We start from the raw sequence: 20,566 nt of genomic DNA, 5'->3' as shown, positions 1-20,566 counted from the left end.
GGAACTCTTATACCAGAATAAGAGTGTCCACACACGGAGTTATGCTAGTATAACTATACTCGTTTAAATTCATGTCTTAGGTTACAGAAAACAAAAAACAACAAAATCTTCCTTTGTAGACAAGGCCTAAACAAACCAGGAAAATTTAAAGTGTTTCTCAAATAGTACTTTGATTTTAGCTATGGAGACAAAATTCATCCCTGGTGCAACTCCACTGATTTCACTGAAGTTACAAAAGGGATGAATTTGGCCCCAGTTGTGGTGGCAATACCCTCAAGTCTCACACTGAAAGCGTTGTTCATGAGGAATACAGAAACTCACGACAGTTTTCCAAGCCCATGTTCCATTTTGGTAGAGGCTAATGCTAAAATGCCTGCTGGAGGAGGAGTAGGTACAGTTGCAGGCGGAGCCATCAGGGGTGCCAGAGAAGATGGATCACCAGTATCTGCTGGTATTTCAACCTGCTTCCAGTCCTGTCCTTCTTCTACCAGCAAACCGATTAGCGTTCCCAGACGCACATTTTTACTTCCTTCTTCCATCTAAATTTAAAAGACAATGAGAACATTACATATAAGTAACACATAGTGCTATGTACTCTTTAAAAAGAAAAAAAAAGATCTAGAAGTTGCAGGCATACCACTGACGTATGAGTACATCAAGTTTCATTCTTATAATAAAAGTCTAGGACCAATATTAAACAGTTGGTACGGGAAACCAAGGTGGGGTGTTAAGTTATGCCAAAATTTAACAGATGTGAGTGCGCCTCAAGTTAGATATCTAAATCCATTGAGTCAGTGGAAGCTGCAGGTGCTCAATACCTCTGAAAAAGAGGCCACTTTCTTTAGATGCCTAAATATAGATTAAGATGCCTAAATTCAGGCCTCAGATTGGAAAATTTTGGTTTAAGTGTCCAAGCCAAATTCTCAGTTTTGTGTAATTCCGCTGTGTCTTGCTAACATTATATTTAGTTTTTCCAGTTTATTTAAAATACACTCATCAGTAGGGCCCTACCAAATTCACATCCATCAAAAATGCATCATGGACTGTGAAATCTGATCTCCCTTGTGAAATCTTATACCTAGCTTCAGGCTCCTCCCCTGTGCAGGCCTCCAGCTGCTAGTCTTCCCTAGGGGCTGCTCCCAGGACAGGTCAGACACACCTCCAGGAACCTGCCCTGGCTGCTGGAAGCTCCACAGCTCGAGCTATCAACCCTCACACACACACACACACACACACGCAGGGAGGCTGCAGCTCAAGCAGTCACCCACATGTGCATAGGCAGGAGACTGCCGGGTAACCTCCCTCCCTCCATACCATGACCCTCACTTCTGTGCTGCTAGCTGGCAGTGGTGCTGGCTTTAGAGCTGGGCACTCAGCCAGCAGCCTCCCTCTGTGGCTGTCCAGCCCTGAAGGCAGCACTCCTGCCGGCAGCAGGACAGAAGTAAGGGTAGCAATCCCACAACCCCACTGCAATCGCCTTGCAACACCACCACCCCCCAAAAGCCTTTTGGGTAGAGACCCACACTGTTACAACACCCTGAAATTTCAGATGTCAACATCTGAAAATGTGAAACTGACTAATTTTTAAAAACCCTAGCCACGCAATTGACCAAAATGGACTGTGAATTTGGTAGGGTCCTACCCATCAGAGCCCCTGAAAGCTTGGACAACCAGCAAAAAACAACAGTAAAGAAAATTGGGGCAGCGGAGGGACCCTCAACAGCAACTACAATTCCCCATGATTTATATTTGACAATCTTATTCTTTGCTTCCAATTCTAATGGCTGTTTTAATATTACTGAGGTGGAATGATTATTGTGTCTGACCTGAAAAGTGACAGCAGTTCTGTTGTGAGCAAGTAACCTCTATAAAATGCTCTGGGAACCATGTGAATGGAAATACTAGCAAGTATGGTGCTATTAATCTGCTAAAGCAGATCAGTTCCAGGGCATATTGCACAGAAAAATGCAAGGACAGATCCTGATTCCCATTATGAGGGATCTGTGCTGCTTGTAAATGTCAGTGTAACCAGTCAGTGAAGGATTCCTCCATTAATTAGTCTACAACCATTGTAGCAGCTCCTACACCATTACCCTTCCAGTCCCCAGCATAGGAAGTTTTCCAGGGGCATCTCTATGTCCTGGCAATCTCCAGAAATCAGAACTGTACCTTGGGATCACAGGCATTAGGCACAAGTCAGACTAGACAGGTCCCATCCCTATCTGGCCTCAGGACTGGGGTGAAGGTTGTAAACCTCTTCCACAAAACCACTTTTGCCCACCTCCCTGCCAATCAGTGCAGGAGCCACAATCTAGTCTAGTGGATGAAGGGAAAGCAGTGGATGTATTGTTTCTTGACTTTAGCAAAGCTTTTGACACGGTCTCCCACAGTATTCTTGTCAGCAAGTTAAGGAAGTATGGGCTGGATGAATGCACTATAAGGTGGGTTGAAAGCTGGCTAGATTGTCGGGCTCAACGAGTAGTGATCAATGGCTCCATTTCTAGTTGGCAGCCGGTGTCAAGTGGAGTGCCCCAAGGGTCGGTCCTGGGGCCGGTTTTGTTCAATATCTTCATAAATGATCTGGAGGATGGTGTGGATTGCACTCTCAGCAAATTTGCGGATGATACTAAACTGGGAGGAGTGGTAGATACGCTGGAGGGGAGGGATAGGATACAGAGGGACCTAGACAAATTGGAGGATTGGGTCAAAAGAAATCTGATGAGGTTCAATAAGGATAAGTGCAGGGTCCTGCACTTAGGACGGAAGAATCCAATGCACCGCTACAGACTAGGGACCGAATGGCTAGGCAGCAGTTCTGCGGAAAAGGACCTAGGGGTGACAGTGGACAAGAAGCTGGATATGAGTCAGCAGTGTGCCCTTGTTGCCAAGAAGGCCAATGGCATTTTGGGATGTATAAGTAGGGGCATAGCGAGCAGATCGAGGGACGTGATAGTTCCCCTCTATTCGACATTGGTGAGGCCTCATCTGGAGTACTGTGTCCAGTTTTGGGCCCCACACTACAAGAAGGATGTGGATAAATTGGAGAGAGTCCAGCGAAGGGCAACAAAAATGATTAGGGGTCTGGAACACATGACTTATGAGGAGAGGCTGAGGGAGCTGGGATTGTTTAGCCTGCAGAAGAGAAGAATGAGGGGAGATTTGATAGCTGCTTTCAACCACCTGAAAGGGGGTTCCAAAGAGGATGGCTCTAGACTGTTCTCAATGGTAGCAGATGACAGAACGAGGAGTAATGGTCTCGAGTTGCAGTGGGGGAGGTTTAGATTGGATATTAGGAAAAACTTTTTCACTAAGAGGGTGGTGAAACACTGGAATGCGTTACCTAGGGAGGTGGTAGAATCTCCTTCCTTAGAGGTTTTTAAGGTCAGGCTTGACAAAGCCCTGGCTGGGATGATTTAACTGGGAATTGGTCCTGCTTCGAGCAGGGGGTTGGACTAGATGACCTTCAGGGGTCCCTTCCAACCCTGATATTCTATGATTCTATGATCTGGAAGCATTTTCCAGCTGATTTGCATTAATTACATTACCTTTTTTTAATTCTTTATTGCATTTTGCATCAACCATTCCATTCTCTAGCCCGGGATCAATCTCAGGCTGATAGACATATAATTACCCAGATCACCCCATTCACACTTTTTAAAATTTGGCACATTAACTCTCCCCCAGTCTTTTAAAACAACCCCAGCAATCCAAGAATTATTGAAAAAAATCAACATTAACAGTCCAGTGAGCTTCTCAGTCAGCTCTCTTAAAACTCTTGGAGGCAAGTTATCAGGTCCTGCTCGTTTAAAAATGTCTAACTTTCGTAAATGCTGTTTAACATTCACAAGAGATACTAGTGGAATGGAAAGAGATATCGCCATCATATGATGACACTATGTCACGTTTTTTCCCCAAATACGGAACAGAAATGTTTCACAGAATCATAGGACTGGAAGGGACCTTGAGAGGTCATCTAGTCCAGTCCCCTGCATTCATGGCAAGACTAAGTATTATCTAGACCATCCCTGACAGCTGTTTGTCTAACCTGCTCTTAAAAATCTCTAATGATGGAGATTCCACAACCTCCCTAGGCAATTTACTCCAGTGCTTAACCACCCTAACAGTTAGGAAGTTTTTCCTAAAGTCCTACCTAAACCTCCTTTGCTGTAATTTAAGCCCATTGCTTTTTGTCTTATCCTCGGAGGTTAAGAACAAAATTTTCTCCTTCCTTGTAACAATCTTTTATGTACTTGAAAACTGTTATGTCCCATCCCGCCCCTCAGTCTTCTCTTCTCCATACTAAACAAACCCAATTTTTTTCCAATCTTCCCTCACAGGTCATGTTTTCTAGACTTTTAATCATTTTTGTTGCTCTTCTCTGGACTTTCTCCAATGTGTCCACAGCTTTCCTGAAATGTGGACCCAGAACTGGACATAATATGCCAGTTGAGGCCTAAGCAGCGCAAAGTAGAGCAGGAGAATTATTTCTCATGTCTTGCTTATGTAACCCACACACCTCTGGACTTACAGCACACCTGCTTATACAGGGGTTCTCAAACTGGGGATCGGGACCCTTCAGGGGGTTGCAAGGTTCTTACATGGGGGGGGTCACGAGCTGTCAACCTCCATCCCAAATCCCACTTTGCCTCCAGCATTTATAATGGTGTTAAATATATAAAAAAGGGTTTTTAATTTATAAGAGGGGGGGAGGAATCGCACTCAGAGGCTTGCTATGTGAAAGGGGTCACCAGTAAAAAAGTTTGAAAGCCACTGTGCTAATACATTCCAGAATGATGTTTGTTTTTTTTTGAAACAATGTTACACCGTTGACTCATATTTAGCTTGTGATCCACTATGACCCCCAGATACCTTTCTGCAGTACTCCTTCCTATGCAGTCATTTCCCATTTTGTATGTCTGCAACTGATTGTTCCTTCCTAAATGGAGTACTTTGCATTTGCCCTTATTGAATTTCATCCTATTTACTTCAGACTATTTATCCAGATCATTTTGAATTATAATCATTTCCTCCAAAGCACTTGCAACCCCTCCCAGCTTGATATCATCTGCAAACTTTATAAGCATATTCTCTATGCCATTATCTATATCATTGATGAAGATATTGAACAGAACTGGAACCAGAACTGATCCCTGAGGGACCCCACTCATTATGCCCTTCCAGCATGACTGTGAACCACTGATAACTACTCTCTGGGAATGGTTTTCCAACCAGTTATGCACTCACCTTTTAGTAGCTCCATCTAGGTTGCATTTCCCTAGTTCGTCTATGAGAAGGTCATGTGAGACAGTATCAAAATTTACTAAAGTCAATATATACCACGTCTACCACTTCCCCCCTATCCACAAGGCTTGTTATCCCATCAAAGAAAGCTATCAGGTTGGTTTGACATGATTTGTTCTTGACAAATCTATGCTGGATGTTATTTATCACCTTATCTTCTAGATGTTCACAAATTGATTATTTGCTCCATTATGTTTCCAGGTACAGAAGTTAAGGTGACTGGTCTGTAATTCCCTGGGTTGTCCTTATTTCCCTTTTTATAGATTGGCACTATATTTGCCCTTTTCCAGTCTTCCGAAATCTCTTCCGTCTTCCATGACTTTTCAAAGATAATTGCTTACGGCTCAGATATCTCCTCAGTCAGCTCCTTGAGTATTCTAGGATGCATTTCATCAGGCCCTGGTGACTTGAAGACACCTAACTTGACTAAGTAATTTGAATTTATTGAATACTTCTGCCTTTTCTGCAATATTACTGATAATACCACCTATTCCATCGAGTAATGGACCAATATCACTGTCAGGATTCTTTTTGTTCCTAATATATTTTTCAAAACTCCTTTTTACTATCCTTAACTCTGCTAGCCATAGATTTATCCTTGTGTTCCTTATCAATTTTCTATAATTCCTAACTTGTGATTTATATTCATTACGATTAATTTCTCCGTTCTTCCTTTTGGGATTAAATATTATTTTTATAACTGCCTTCTCTTTCCCTCTAAACCATTTTTTTTTAAACCAGCACTGTCTGGTTGTGCCTTTTTGGGCATCTAGTAAGGTATTTTTAAATGATTTCCAGTTATTCACATTTTTCTGATTAAATTCTTTCTTCTAACTGATAATTAAGAACATAAGGATGGCCATACTGGGTCAGACCAATGGATCCGTCTAGCCCAGTATCCTGTCTTCCAACAGCAGCCAATGCCAGCTACTTCGGAGGGAATGAACAGAACTGGGCAATTATCAAGTGATCCATCCCATCATTCATTAAGATTATGCTAATCACCAGGAGGCACTAGCACTGAGAGGTTGGCTAGTTTTGTTTATCTGAACATATAGGAGTTAACTCCTGAAGACGTTGCCAGCCATGACGCAGTTCTGTGCTCAGCATAGCACCACCAAAGTACATCATCCATGCCTTAAGCTCTCTAAGAATCATTAGGTGTCTCTGCTGGCTACAGTTATGCTTCCCTTCCACACAAGCAAACAATGTGACATTGAGCTAAAACATGACAGCAGCCACATTAAAGTTGCAACTGGTACTGGAGTACAAAAATTGATGTGACCAAGTCAGTTTCTGATGAAATTTCCTTGTTGATGCTCTGTAAGATTCAGGAGAAACAGAAGTATTCCAAATTGATGAGAAGAGTGTTAAGTACAGCAAAAGTATCACTCATCAATTACTAAAACAGAGATGACAACAGGGACCATAAGAATAAGTCTGAAAATTGGTCCAACATTAATTTTAATGCTCAGCACAGAACAGTGTCTATGCAATTTATTAAAGGGGTTGTAAGCTGAGCTGAAGGCTTTAAAACTCTAGTTTTTCAATGCTCACTTGATCAAGGTGCTATGAACTGGAACAATATAATAGCAATGTAAAACAATGTAATCTAAAGGAGGAAAAATGGTTATATGAACGTGAACAGCTATTTTAAAACAAATACTTAAAATGCAAAGTATCTTCAACTGAAATTACATGTTGTTGAACATTTCTGATCTGACAAACACTACTGAGCAATCAAACTGCTGTTTCATTTGCACTTTAATTGTATCTTTCACATAACAAAACTAACTCTTTCCATAAGCCCACTTCGGGAACAGACGTTCCTTTGCTTGTGAGGTATAAATAAGTGACTGCATTGACTATATTACTTCCTACAGATCCCACACTTCATAGGACAGACTAAAAGATTTTAAAAATTCAATAGGATTTCTTTCACAACAGAAGGTTCACCTGAAAAGTGATCTTGGGATAGGACAGCTACTCGGACAACACAATTTAACACAGACAATAAGAACATGGGAAGGTTCCCCCCGTCACCAAATTTAATTTTTAATGAAGTGACTATGATTGGTACCATGATCCTTCTTACATAGATCTATTTTAAGCCAAGGGGTACTGAAAAGGCCAGGGGATTGATGGGTTACTGAGTCTTTCACCTCTAGCACAAATTAGTAGTGACTAAAAATTATCACCATTTGATGACTCTTTGGCAGCCTCTGACAAGTGAGAGGAAGGGCGAGCTTGTGGCTAAGAAACTGGTCTGGAACTCCCAAGAACTGAGTTCAGTCCCTGGCTGTGCCACAGATCTCCTGTGGAACTTCAGACAATCACCGAAACTCTGTATGCGCCTTAAAATACTTAACTTCCTCACAGTGGCATTTTAGGGGAAAAGAGCTGAATGGATCATGAAAAGTCTTTTCACAACCCATATGTGGTTTTTCACTATCAGGCTATAAGCAGAGTGTGGGGAGACGTGTGCAATGCCACTGACTAGTGTCTTAGTTCTGTGGATAAACAGTCTGTAAAATTGTCAATCCTTTCACCAGCACTCCTTTCCACACACAGTACAAGTTAAAAACAAAACAAATGTTTGCAACCAAAATAGCTCCCTTACTTCAATGTGCATAAGACAGATATTTAGAATATACCATTGCTACATATTCCTCAGAATAAAAAATTTCACCAGAAACTCTATTATTTAAGTCTCAATTAAATGCTAAGTTTGGAAGTCTCATTACTGAAAGATTACATTTCTCTTAAGTAACATTTACAAGGCAATATCTGACTTCAATTCTTTATGTGAAAATGTAAAAACAGTCACACTTCATTTTTCAGGGTAGACTCCGACAACTGAATAGAGTTAACGATATAAGCACTCATGCTACTGAGCCCTCTGAGCGACATAAGTTACACCTACAGAAGTGCTAGTGTGGACAGGGCTATGTTGGCAGGCGATGCTCTCCTGCTGACATAGCTACAGCAGCTCATTGAAGGTGGTTGAAATATGTCAATGGGAGAACTCTCTTCCATAGGCATAGAGTGGCTACACAAGTATTCCTACAGCCACACAGCTGCATAGGTACAGCTATGCCACTAAAAGCTCGCTAGTGTATAATTCTGTGCAGACTTCAGGAGACTGAATAAAAATTCACAGTCCAATTCCTACCCCATATACCATACTCCAGGTGAATGATCTCCATGGCAAGCTAGGGAAAGCCAATTATATAACAATGCTGGAAACAAACTTTTAAAAATACCAAATTCCCTTTTCTCTACTGATGCTTTTGGGTTTGTTTTGTACAGTATTTCAGTCACAAGGAAACTAGACTTGTCAGTTTCACTTTCTCAGTCCATGCATTAGTTTAATGCTGCAATACTTGGGTTGCTTAAATCACAAGGGAATGTTTACATCAACCATCAAAAATCTGTTTCCATTTAATTTTTTTTTTAAATCAGAAATTTTTCTATCAGGTTTTGCAAAAGCAGTTTTAAGAGCAAACTATAATACAATTTGGTGTTTAACCTACCTGATATCTCTTTAAACAATTTTATAAATTCAAAACTGACCATTCTGAAGGAGGATTTGCTTTTACCAAAATCATCCATCAGAAATATTCTTTTTACCATGTAAGAGTCTCATAAAAAGGTAAAGAGCCAATGGGGAGGCTCCAATTGACTTCAGTGGACAGTCAAACCAAGCCCTTTGTGAGAAAACTGTGAAATGTATTCATATCAATCATATAGTAACTTATATAAACTGCTGATGACTATGATATACAGCAGTACTTTACACCAAACAGGCTCAAAAGAGCCTCTCAGGGGGTTCTATTCACCTTATATGCAGCATCCTAGTGAAGTAAATGTTGCCCCCATTTTCAAAGATGAAACAGAGCAACATTGGTCACGTAAGAAAGTCAGCTCTTTGGGACAAAGAATGTTTTTCTATTAACCTTGCGATATGCCTGGCACAGTTCTGGGTACACCACCTAATAGTGGTAGAGATACATACAAACAGTCCTGACTCCTCCTGTTCTCAACAGCTGGACAGTACTCCCCACTAAAGATTAGTCTACCAAATGGCACTAGAAAACAAAAATCATTTAAAATAGGTTTTAAAATGTTATAAATATCGCTCTGTACTTGCCCCCCTCACCCCACACACACAAACACACATTGCAAGCCCAAAGCCCAACAAGTGAGAGCAATTCTCACCTTAGAGGAAGCATGAGCACTTGCTGCTAACGCTGCTGAAACTGGTCTATTGATTTTTTTCACCCTTCCTGTGGCATTAAGCCTGGATGAACAACTGTTTTTGGCCTATTGACAGTGTTAGCAATTCAAAATACATTATCAAGCAACTGAGTGAAAAATACTATCAATTCTAGGAGACATTTATAACCATACGATGCAGGGTTAGAGCCAGAGGTATTTAGAAAGCAGCTTCAAGCACACAGTGAAATATAAATGCAACTAAACAGGTGGGACATTTACTACTATGTCTTATTATGTCATGATAATTAACCAACTAGTAAAACCATCTAATATATTTGCCTTCTGATACCAAAAACATTTTGGGGTCCCATTGTCCCATTTTTGGTCGGCAGGTAACAGTGCTTTTACTGTGGGATGGACTCTAGGTGTGAAACTAACACATCAATCTCAGTTATGCTTTGCATGTTTACAGAGCTTTTCACCCATATATCTCAAAGCACTTCACAAAAGTGGATAAACATAATTATCCCCATTTTAAAGAGAGAAACTGAGGCATTAAGAAATATAGCAAGACCAACCTGGGTTCAATATTTATAGCACTTTTATCTTTACTCCTAGACTCTCAGATTGCATTAATTACAAAGAAACTACACTCCATGCCTGGTTGTCCATGTTTTGGGGACTTTTTGGTTTGCACTTAGCTCCAGCTAGTCCCAAGTGCAGTTCCCTGCCTCTGGAATGTATTACGTGGTTGAGACGCTCATGACTGTGCACTGCAGCTTCCTGCACCAAATGAAGTTCCAGGTACTGGTCATTATTCATAAAACCATAAAGTAGCCTAAGCACAACTCTCGACCTTTGACTTGCCTTCTGACCTATGCTTGTCCGGAATGCTGGAACTCGCCATTCTAGAGATAAAGTTCACAGTAGCCAGATACAGGCCTCCCTCAGTAGCAGGTCTAGGCATGTGGAAATCACCCCTGCGGCAGACACGCTTAACACAAGCAGCTAATTCTAAATGTGGCTCTGCAAGATTTATTTCTTTGCAGTCTTTCAGCTGGCTGACCTATGAAATGGTGGGCCTATAGATGATCCTTCTGTCCTGTTTCTAAAGCCTCGAGCTGCAGAGGATTGTGGTGGTTTTGCTCTTCCTTTAAAGTATGTTATTAATATGAGTTAAAGCCATGTAAAAAAGTTTCCATATACCACACTATAGGTGCCTTATATTGCAAATACATAGAAAAGTTACCTTTCCTCCTTTTTATTTATGACAGATCACCTCTAAAATTGTGAAGAGTGTTTTTTATCATGCTTCTATTGCATGTATCTTTAAAATGCAGTAATGCATTTTAATTTCTGTTGTACAGCAGCCTGAGTGCCTTGGTGAGAAGACAGTTAAAAATTATGACAACATTTTAAAAAGTCAGCAGCAGTTTTAAATTTTGTACTTAATATCTGTACATGCAAACAGTTCAGCAACATCTTCAAGCATTTTCCAGATAGGTTATTTGGAACCAAAGTTTAAACTTTGGTTTTGGGTCTGGACTTAAATAACTTTTAATACTTGAAATACAAGCAGTATGCAAATGTATATCCCCACAACCAAAAAAAAAAAACCCTAAAGGCATGTACATTGAGTTAGAAATTGTCCTATGCATCATCTCACTGATATCAAATAACCCACAAGCATAAAAGAATAATTGCTGCAGTGTTAAGAGCTTTCAAAACTCATTTATTAATTAAGCAACAATGATTAATAAATGTGAGTAGTGTTTTAAACTCTGATATTTCTTAACCAGGAGTTTTAGTACTACAGTAGTGAATTAATTCAGAACCTATAGATAAGGCAGCAGATGTTACTTATATCCGAATTCATGCTTTACTCATAGGTAGCATTAGAATACTTAAAAGGTTCAACTATGAAAGGCTAATGTCACTTCCATCAATATTTCATGCAGCCATACAACTAAGCGAAGTGCTTTCCAATCCCTTAAGGATAGGGGGCAAGGGGAAAGGAGAGAAATCATAATGAGCTCAAGACAACCAAAGAGGAGGATGGAGAACAGCTTATCTATCTTCTATAGCAGATGGGTGTAAGTTAACAGATTCATTCTCATCACAGGTTTCAGAGTAGCAGCCATGTTCATCTGTATTCGCAAAAAGAAAAGGAGTACTTGTGGCACCTTAGAGACTAACCAATTTATATGAGCGTAAGCTTTCGTGAGCTACAGCTCACTTCATCGGATGCTGTTTAAAACCTCAAAGAAGTTTAAAAAGTCCCAGGTGAGCTGCAATACATTCCTTTCACTTTCCAGATAAATATTAACTCTGTTTCCATTTAACTCTGTGAAATCCTGAAGTAAGATAATATGGGGAGATTGTGGGGGAGGAGGCGGGAGGGGAAGAGAGCAGTGAATACAAATGCTTAGATCTGACTTCAAAACATTTCTCTTCCACACATCAAGTCAGCTTTGAAATGTGTTCACCAATCTATGACCACATATCGTCAGTGACTCTAAACTGGAAGCTGAGCATCACTGATGTGGCATGAATAAAGATAAGGGAAGTGCATACAATACTACTACTTTAATGATAATTTAATGTGCAATACAAGTACCATTTATAATGGCTGTTTTAAATACTGCCTTAGAATAAGATATGCTGACAGAAGGCTTTTTTAAAAAATTAAAAAAAAAAAAGCATGCAGGTTTGCTGATAGCTTCTGCCTAAGTAGTGCTTGTTCAGCCTCCAACCATCCTCCTCCCAGCTTTTGTTTATTGTCAGGAAAAAAATAGACTGGTAAGACATATAGTACTTATCCTATGGATTTTATATATAAAAACAATTTGCAGCTATTCAGTTTGGCACCAGCCTACAACACCCCTTTGGTAATAAGAAAAATAAATACATCTATTGTGTCATCATTATAACCATCATGTGGTGAACATGTAACACACACATGACCACTAACACACACACCTGTACCTAGTAAAAGAAATTCCTGTTCCCAGAGAGAGAACTTCATAGAATCATAGACTTTAAGGTCAGAAGGGACCATTATGATCGTCTAGTCTGACCTTCTGCACAATGCAAGCCACAGAATCTCACCCACCCACTCCTGTAACAAACCCTTAACCTATGTCTGACTATTGAAGTCCTCAAATCGTGGTTTAAAAATTTCAAGGTGCAGAGAATCCTCCTGCAAGTGACCCATGCCCCGCACTGCAGGGGAAGGCGAAAAACCCTTAGGGCCTCTGCCAATCTGCCCTGAAGGAAAATTCCTTCCCGACCCCAAATATGGCAATCAGCTAAACCCTGAGCATGTGGGCAAGACTCACCAGCCAGACACCCAAGAAAAAATTTTCTGTAGTAACTCAGATCCCACCCCATCTAACATCCCATCACAGGCCATTGGGCATATCTAACGCTAATCGTCGAAGATCAATTAATTGCCAAAATTAGGCTATCCCATCACACCATCCCCTCCATAAACTTATCAAGCTTAGTCTTGAAGCCAAATAGGTATTTTGCCCCTACTGCTCCCCTTGGAAGGCTGTTCCAGAACTTCACTCCTCTGATGGTTAGAAACCTTCGTCTAATTTCAAGTCTAAACTTCCTGATGGCCAGTTTATATCCATTTGTTCTTGTGTCCACATTGGTACTGAGCTTAAATAATTCCTCTCCCTCTGTGGTATTTATCCCGCTAATATATTTATAGAGGGCAATCATATCCCCCCTCAGCCTTCTTTTGGTTAGGCTAAACAAGTCAAGCTCCTTGAGTCTCCTTTCATAAGACAGGTTTTCCATTCCTCGGATCATCCTAGTAGCCCTTCTCATCTTTCTTAAACATGGGAGACCAGAACTGCACACAATGTTCCAGATGAAGTCTCACCAATGCCTTGTATAACGGTACTAACATCTCCTTATCTCTACTGGAAATACCTCACTTGATGCATCCCAAGACCGCATTAGCTTTTTTCACGGTCATATCACATTGGCAGCACATAGTCATCCTGTGATCAACCAATACTCCGAGGTCCTTTTCCTCCTCTGTTACTTCTAAGTGATGCATCCCCAGTTTATAACAAAAAATCTTGTTATTAATCCCTAAATGCATGACCTTGCACTTTTCACTATTAAATTTCATCCTACTGCTATTACTCCAGTTTACAAGGTCATCCAGATCTTCCTGTAGGATATCCCGGTCCTTCTCTGTATTGGCAAGACCTCTCAGCTTTGTATCATTTGCAAACTTTATTAGTATATTCCCACTTTTTGTGCCAAGGTCAGTAATAAAAAGATTAGTCCCAAAACTGATCCCTGAGGAACTCCATTAGTAACCTCCTTCCAGCCTGACAGTTCACCTTTCAGTGTGACCTGCGGTAGTCTCCCCTTTAACCAGTTCCTTATCCACCTATCAATTTTCATACTGATCCCCATCTTTTCCAATTTAGCTAATATTTTCCCATATGGAACTATATCAAATACCTTACTGAAATTGATTAGTTGATTATAAAATTTAAAGATAGAAAATACCTATTAGAATGATCCTCCAACCAATCTCAGTGACAATGCAAAAGTATTCCCTACAGTAAACAGCGTTTTATCCAGTCTAGTTTTTCATTAGTCCAAAACAATTAAACCACAGCAGACAATTCCTAGCGTAAGAGTCCTCACTCTCTGAAAGGATTACCTGTATTCATCCTAAGTCTTCACCCTCAGTTTATCCCATTTCTTGCAGTTATATTTTATTTCTTCATCTCTGCCACTCGATGCAGAGAGTGGCAGAATGAGGACAGACAGATGCATGGAATTAAGTAGCTGGCTGCAACTTTCATTAAACTTTAATACTCTCCTATGCCAGGTATTAACTGGTTCCAGTGCGGGAGTTACAGGGCTTCTTACCATATAACCCATAACGCGGGATAGCCTCTTGTCATAAATATAAAGGGAAGGGTAACCACCTTTGTGTCCACAGTGCTATAAAATCCCTCCTGGCCACAGGCAGAACCCTTTCACCTGTAAAGGGTTAAGAAGCTAAGATAATCTCGCTGGCACCTGACCAAAATGACCAATGAGAGGACAAGATACTTTCAAAGCTGGAGCAGGGGGATGGGAGCAAAAAGTCTGTCTGTCTGTGTGATGCTTTTGCCGGGAACAGATCAGGAATGCAGTTCAGAACTCCTGTTAAAAGTTAGTAAGTAATCTAGCTAGAAATGCATTAGATTTCCTTTTGTTTAATGGCTTTAATGGCTGGTAAAATAGCTATGCTGAATTGAATGTATATTCCTGTTTTTGTATCTTTTTGTAACTTAAGGTTTTGCCTTGAGGGATTCTCTATATTTTGAATCTGATTACCCTGTAAGGTATTTACCATCCTGATTTTTACAGAGGTGATTCTTTTACTTTTTCTTTAATTAAAAGTCTTCTTTTAAGAACCTGATTGCTTTTTCATTGTTCTTAAGATCCAAGGGTTTGGGTCTGTGTCCACCTGTACAAATTGGTGAGGATTTTTATCAAGCCTTCCCCAGGAAAGGGGGTATAGGGCTTGGGGGGATATTTGGCAGGGGGCAAGACGTCTCCCAGTAGGCACTTTCGCTGTTTTTTGTTTAACACGCTTGGTGGTGGCAGCATAGGATTAAAGGACAAGGCAAAGTTTGTACCTTGAGGAAGTTTTAACCTAAGCTGGTAAGAATAAGCTTAGGGGATCTTTCATGCAGGTCCCCACATCTGTACCCTAGAGTTCAGAGTGGGGAAGGAACCTTGACAATTCTTGTCAGCCTACCCCGCAGGACTCAGCTCTCTGAGTCCTAGCCCGCTACCCCTATTGTCAAGAGGGAGACAGAGGGTCAGCAGGGTGGGGACCTCAACACACAAGGGCCACAAGTTCTGACACCATCACATGAGCCCAAGGCCCAACACCAAAATCCCTGGTCTCTTACCTCTGGGAACCATTCATTTTATTCTCTTAACCACACTGGAAACCAGCTACAAGTTGTGACAAATAAACAACTCCACCCCAGTAGCTCAGTTAGGTACTAAGCAGATTCCTACTTAACCAACCGTGGCTTGAAGGTTCTGCGAGGAAGGCAAATTCCTCCCTGGTCCTCTGCCAATTGGCCCATGGGAGAAAAAATTCCTTCCTGATCCCCTAAACAGGCAATTGGCTAGACCTGCAGGTGGATTGGATGGGTTGCTGGATTGGAGCCCAAGGAGGCTGGGGAATGCTGGCCAATCAGCACTCCTCTGCCTCAGCTGGTCAATGGGTGCCAGAGACTTCAAGGGGAGAGAAGCTACCTATTGTCCCTGAGAGAGTGCCTCCCTCCCTTGCTACTGAGTCTGTCCCCTTTTCACCACTGGCCTCATTAAGTTTCCCCACCACTGATGCGGTTGGGTGGCATTTTTCTCAGGCCTCCCAACAGAGACTAAAAAAGAAAATATTTTTTCCAATACTTCCCCCTACAGTATTTTCAATCCTTCGTTTTAAAAATGTTTCTATAGGGAATGGTATTAAACATGTACATATGCTACACTATCCATATAACTTTTGGTTTGATCTGATTGAATAGGACAGTGATTAGAGGCAGCTTAGTGAGAGCAGCTGAGTCACCCATTCTAGGTGGAGCCCAGGCTTGCAGTGGCTCGTAAAATGAAGGTAGCTGGGAGACTAAGGGAGTCAGCCAGAGAGAGTGTATTCTCAAGGGCAATTCTGTCTTATTACTATTGATCAAACTTTGGGGGGGGGCAAAAGAGGAGCACTTTCTGTGCTGGAACGTGGCACTGAGTTTGGTAGGACTCTGGGCTGGTTGCTGTGTTTTGAAATATAGGCTAGGTTGCTGACTGAAAACCTATTCAGTTAGCTACACCATTATTAATATTTTAATACAAAAATAAGAACCCTAAATACATGATTAAAGTACGTACTCAATCACAGTTATTTTTATTAAGAAAACAGTGTATAAATGAGTCTATAAATGTTGGAAACACACTTTGCTTATTTAATCTTAATTCTATATTTTTTTGGTGAAGAAATTGATCTGTTTGTACACACCTCTTACTACTGTGTGCCGTTGAGAATTTGCATTGAGATCAGGATGGTATGGCTGAGTGGTCTATGCATTATTAGTGAAATCCTGGCCTGGAACAGCTCGGTGCCATTGTCCTTAGACAAGTTTCAGGCTGTGCAGTGCACCCCAGGTTGTTCACTTGGTTACCACCCTCCAGCCCAAATGTGGATGCAGTTCTGTGGTACTAGTATAACTGTTAAGCACTTTGGGATTCTTTATGCTAAAAAGCAATAAGTACTTGCAAAATATTTATTATGGCTTAATCTAATACAAACATTAGTAGATCAAATAGAAGCATCCAGTATATAATCAGTCTTTTGTATGGCGAATCTGGCTCAAGAGATGACGTGAATAAGTGTGAAGAAAGACCACCCCAAGTCACATGCCCAGCTCATCTCAAACATTCCTGTGACAAAAAAAAAAAAAAAATCACCGAATGAATTAAAAGAGATGAAGTCTGACTGGCTTTAAGAACTGTTTAGATGGTTGGCAAATTCACTGCCCTTCTGGTGAAGCCACTAGAAGATTAATCTCTCCAATATAATGCTGTTTCCCCTTCACTGTCCCCCTTCTCATGCTGTTATTTACATCCTATCCACCTTTCTAGTCCTTGTTACCAAAACACAGACTTGGCAGTGCATGCTCACCTTTAGAAAAAATGCAGGAAATAGCCCGACTTGATTTTGTAAAGAGTTGTCACTTTGGATGGGCTAGCACCAGCAGGAGAGTGAATTTGTGTGGGGGGGTGGAGGGTGAGAAAACCTGGCTTTGTGCTGGAAATGGCCCACCTGTTGATCATTTTAGATAAGCTATTACCAGCAGGACAGTGGGGTGGGAGGAGGTATTGTTTCATATTCTCTGTGTGTATATAAAGTCTGCTGCAGTTTCCACGGTAAACATCTGATGAAGTGAGCTGTAGCTCACGAAAGCTCATGCTCAAATAAATTGGTTAGTCTCTAAGGTGCCACAAGTACTCCTTTTCTTTTTGCGAATACAGACTAACACGGCTGTTCCTCTGAAACAAAATGAATGTATCAGAAACAGAGGCTAGGAACTGAGGGGCCATTTCAGTTCCCTCTGAAGTCATTGACCCTTTCATTGTCCTCACTGGATCAAGCCTTGTAAGAGGAAAGATGAGTTTGAAGAATTAGAGTGGAGTTCAGTCTAAGTTAGTGGTCTTGGAACAGCTGAAAATACCCAGCCACATGCAACATTGACACATTCCATCTCCAGACAATCAAAGCTTCTTCTCTATTCCAAAACAATTAAGTCAGAATAAAGGTGTCAAAACTGAAGTTCTACTCGGAGTCATCCCAAAAACAACTCAGAAGGAGAAACAGCATTTGGCGATTTCTTTAGCACCTTACATAACAAATACAGGACTCTCAACTGCACTGTGAATCCAGAAGCTTACCACAAGAATCAGTTATCTACATGTTGAATACCAATGATGTGTTCTTAGTAACCATGTGATATCAGATTTATTTATTATTGTTTATATTACAGAAGGACCCATGGGACCCCGTCACGATCAGGACCCCATTCTGGTAGGCTCTGTACAAATATGGTCATTGGCCCAAAAAGTTCACAATCTACAGTTTAAGACTACAGAGCTAAGTGAGGATGGGGATAGAGAAAATATGCAACACTATTCCACCAGCAAATTAATAAATATCAAAGATGATGATGTAATTAGGATCATTGTCCTAAAAACTTATAACAAAGGGAAGAGTTGAATTTCTAAAGTGCAGAACCAGAATGTGATTGCCATTATATAAAACTTGTAATTAAGTAAAATGGAGAATGTGATTACTATTATTAATCCTTTGTATTTTGGTAGCATTTACAGGCCCCAGTGAGAATCTGGACCCCATTGTCCTAGATGCTGTATGGACTTATAAGAGGATACTGTTCCTGCTCCAAATTGTTTAAAATCCATCTGGCAATCTGATCTGCATGGGTAGGCTCCAGACCAGCTCAAAGCCCTATTGTCGCTTACAATCAGACTGCAAAGACACCCCCCTCCGGCCCGCCCGCCCGCACACAAAGAGGATATCTTCCCCCCACACACACACACACACACCCCTCCCAAACAGGCAGAGCAATCAGCCTGATGGTAGATTCAATACATTAATTCCAATTATTTCCTACCTCTGGCTATTTCAATATTCCCTTATTTTTTCTACACTCATGGAGATTTCCTATTTTTAAAATAGATTTTAGGAATATAGGAATTGCTATACTGAATCAGACCCATGGGCCATCTAGTCCAATATCTTGTCTCCAACAGTGGCCCCCCACCAGATGCTTCAGCAGGTAGATAGTGAAAAATTAATTAGGTGTTATTCCTAAATTCTAATTAACTAACACCAAGAATAAAATTTAAATATTTGATGGAAGCAAGTCATAAGGCAACAAAATGTATAAAACCATAAATTATCCTCATAGATGAAAATTACACTTATCTATAACTTTAGTAGTTCAGCACTTGTAAATTTACAAATATAAAAGCTATTCAGTAAAAGTGTGTTGGTGTCTTATTCTGAAAATGAGGTGACAGGAAATACAGACTGAAGCTCATATTAAAGTAATTTTTGAACTAATATGAGAGTTGACCTCAACCCATGACAAACGACCTCCACCCCGCTAAAGACAGTTAATCCTACCATTATTTTAGCCAATATGCCATCATCACTTGACTCCATGGTTACCACTGCTTTGTCTGTTTCGATTTCACATAATGCATCTCCTGCATTTACAGTTTCACCTGCAAAACAAGACATGATTTTAAAATATTGTAGAATAACTTTGAAGCATGCATCTGGCTACCAGTTTTCCAGTATTGTAAGGATGATTAAAAATGCAGTAAATAATATTGTACTTTGAGACTTCTGGATAAAAATCATTGCTCTTTTGTAAGGTGTTAACATCATTAATTACCCATGTTTGCGGTAAGTATTCAGACAGACAGAACAATGAAGTGACTTGCCTTAGGTCACAACCAGTCAGGAGCATAGTCAAGAAGGCAACCCTGAAATCCTTATCTCCAGCCTTTGGCAATAACTGCTAGCCATTGATGAAAATGGTGATGTAAGTATTTCTTAATAGAATACTGATAACAAGCAGCACTGTCTTAAAACTATACATAAGACATTGTTGTGTGTCTGTGTGTGTTTATATACACAAGCGAGAGATAGAGAGAGAGAGGCGCAAGTGTTATTTTGAATTTATAGCAAAGAGTTAAACATGAAACCATCCTCTGCAATGGACTCCAATCATCATTACAGATATACAAATAAAACTTCAAGAAATGAAAAATATTCAAATGGCAAGTCTATCAGTTTGTTTCCTCTTAGTCTTTTATAAAATCCTGAACAAACAAGAAATACGCATCTTTTGTGAAATGAAAATGTGTGTGGTGTTAGAAGTGGATCATAGAATCATAGAATAACAGAGTTGGAAGGGACCTCCGGAGGGATCTATAGTCCAACCCCCTGCACAGAGCAGGACCAATCCCAACTAAATCATCCCAGCCAGGGCTTTGTCAAGCCTGACCTTAAAAACTTCTAAGGAAGGGGATTCCACCACCTCCCTAGGTAACACATTCCAGTGTTTCACCACCCTCCTAGTGAAAAAGTTTTTCCTAATATTCAACCTAAACCTCCCCCACTGCAACTTGAGACCATTACTCCTTGTCCTGTCATCTACTATCACTGAAAATAGTCTAGATCCATCCTCTTTGGATCCACCTTTCAGGTAGTTAAAAGCAGCTATCAAATCCCCCCTCATTCTTCTCTTCCGTAGACTAAACAATTCCAGTTCCCTCAGCCTCTCCTCATAACTCATGTGTTCCAGACCCCTAATCATTTTTGTTGCCCTTCGCTGGACTCTCTCCAATTTATCCACATCCTTCTTGTAGTGTGGGGCCCAAAACTGGACACAGTACTCCAGATGAGGCCTCACCAATGTCGAATAGAGGG

At 40.7% G+C, this 20,566-nt stretch overlaps 1 protein-coding gene across 4 annotated transcripts in view; it reads right to left on the bottom strand.

Annotated features, from left to right (window-relative positions):
• PDHX (pyruvate dehydrogenase complex component X) overlaps nt 1–20,566 on the bottom strand; it is a 100,206-nt gene that overhangs the window by 59,040 nt on the left and 20,600 nt on the right. For all 4 annotated transcript variants that reach the window (XM_048855646.2, XM_048855647.2, XM_048855648.2 and 1 more), the window contains exons 3-4: nt 19,253–19,353; nt 322–539 (exon numbers count right to left, since the gene is read on the bottom strand). In XM_048855646.2, coding sequence (XP_048711603.1) covers nt 322–539; nt 19,253–19,353 — 319 coding nt within the window. The remainder of the gene's footprint in view (nt 1–321; nt 540–19,252; nt 19,354–20,566) is intronic.

The sequence above is a fragment of the Caretta caretta genome, chromosome 6, assembly GCF_965140235.1.
Source record: "Caretta caretta isolate rCarCar2 chromosome 6, rCarCar1.hap1, whole genome shotgun sequence".
Taxonomy (NCBI): domain Eukaryota; kingdom Metazoa; phylum Chordata; order Testudines; family Cheloniidae; genus Caretta; species Caretta caretta.
The sequence above is the reverse complement of the archived record's forward strand: the minus strand, read 5'-3'. Positions and strand labels throughout refer to the sequence as shown.